The sequence below is a fragment of the Sesamum indicum genome, linkage group LG3, assembly GCF_000512975.1.
Source record: "Sesamum indicum cultivar Zhongzhi No. 13 linkage group LG3, S_indicum_v1.0, whole genome shotgun sequence".
NCBI classification, from domain to species: Eukaryota; Viridiplantae; Streptophyta; class Magnoliopsida; order Lamiales; family Pedaliaceae; genus Sesamum; species Sesamum indicum.
This window is the reverse complement of record NC_026147.1, coordinates 2,487,593-2,489,105: the sequence shown is the minus strand read 5'-3', so window position 1 is coordinate 2,489,105 and position 1,513 is coordinate 2,487,593. Positions and strand designations below refer to the sequence as shown.

The 1,513-nt window shown below is 36.7% G+C and overlaps 1 protein-coding gene across 1 annotated transcript; it reads right to left on the bottom strand.

The window, feature by feature from the left end:
• Window positions 1–1,105, bottom strand: LOC105157042 (gibberellin-regulated protein 4-like). Its single transcript, XM_011073339.2, has 3 exons — window positions 927–1,105; window positions 542–575; window positions 1–455 (listed from the first exon to the last, which is right to left on the bottom strand). Exons 1-3 carry the CDS (start codon window positions 1,026–1,028, stop codon window positions 274–276), a joined length of 318 nt encoding a protein of 105 aa, XP_011071641.1. The 5' UTR covers window positions 1,029–1,105; the 3' UTR covers window positions 1–273.

Sequence of the window (1,513 nt, the reverse complement as noted above, 5' to 3'; positions counted from 1 at the left end):
AAATGTAATTATCCCTTTCTCTTATATAATTAATATAACACATCAACATTTATGGGAAATCATCATTTTAAATAAATGTGACAAGACATAGCTAGAGACCAAGAAATATCTGGTTTGGCAGAGCTCTCATTAGGGCAGGCAAAAGTCCTAAGCCCATAGGAGCATTGAGAATAGAAACAACGATATCGGGTCATAGAAGTTATGACCCATCAGAAAAAGGGAACAAAGGATGATCCGAATAGTACTACATTCGGGTCGGGTGGGTGATGGTGATCAAGGGCATTTTGGCCCTCCTTCCTTAGTCTTCCAGTTGTTGTAGCAAGGGCAGACGGCTTTGTTGCCGTAGTAGCCAGGGGGAACGCACAGGCACTTGTTGCAGCATTTGTTGCAGAACGTCAAACACGCCTTCTTGTACTGTGTTTGCTTGCACCTTCTCGCACACTCCGACGGGCATTCTGGTCAGATCACATATTTAATTATTTTATCTCACATATTTCAATGTCCGTCGATGTCTAATATATATACATATATGAAGACTTACGGTAGATCTTCAGGCTGCCTGGACCATACCGATTCTACAGCATCATCAAATCATATGTTAGCACAATATATAAAACATCATAAGCTCTAACAATGCAAATTAAATTAAATATATATATGTTCAGTCCGTATATATATTAGTAAAATTAATGATTTCAATACACTATTTCGAATCATTTAGATTACGTTTGGACAATAGATTTGGATCTGAGGAAAGTATTTAGAATTTTTTTTTTTTCAATGACTTCATATTAAATAATTTAAAATCCAAGAATTTTCACTGAAAATAGTACAAATTGCATTTCGCCCCCTGTGAATACATTTCAGTGTGAAGTAGTCAGTCACTAAAGAGAGAGAGAGAGAGAGAAGAAGAAGAAGAAACTGACCCTGTCAAGGTGGTATTGAGCAGCCACAGTGGAGGTGAGAGTGGAGATGGCGATGAATGCCAGAAGCAGAATGAGAGCAGTGAGCTTATTAGCCATCGACATGCCACCAAACAAGGCCTAAAGTAGATGACTGTTTTCTAAAGGTGTTGTGGTTGTAGGGATTGCTTCACGCAGACTTGGACTTATGTATTTATAGAGTACATGTATAGGTCTTCGAGGTAGTCCACTTTGCTCACAATTTACATAAGTACTCATATTTTTTTTATTTTTTTTGGGTTTTTTGATCCGTGTTTGGGGCCATATTTCTCGTATCCCCTTGAGGTAAGGGCACAAATGTGAGGGGAGACAGAATATTGGCACATTCAGCAGAGAATTTTCATACTATTCTGCTAATTGGCGACACAGTGTGTTTTTGGCTATAAGCTTTTAAGAATTTAAAGAAGTTCAACTTTATTTTAAAATAAGTTTTTAAAAATTTGAATAAGTAAGATATCAGACCTGATAAAATATTAATTAGAATGTTTGGGATAGTAAATTTTTGGGAAAAATACAAGCAATCCCCTTGTGATATCCCAAATGAGCAAATT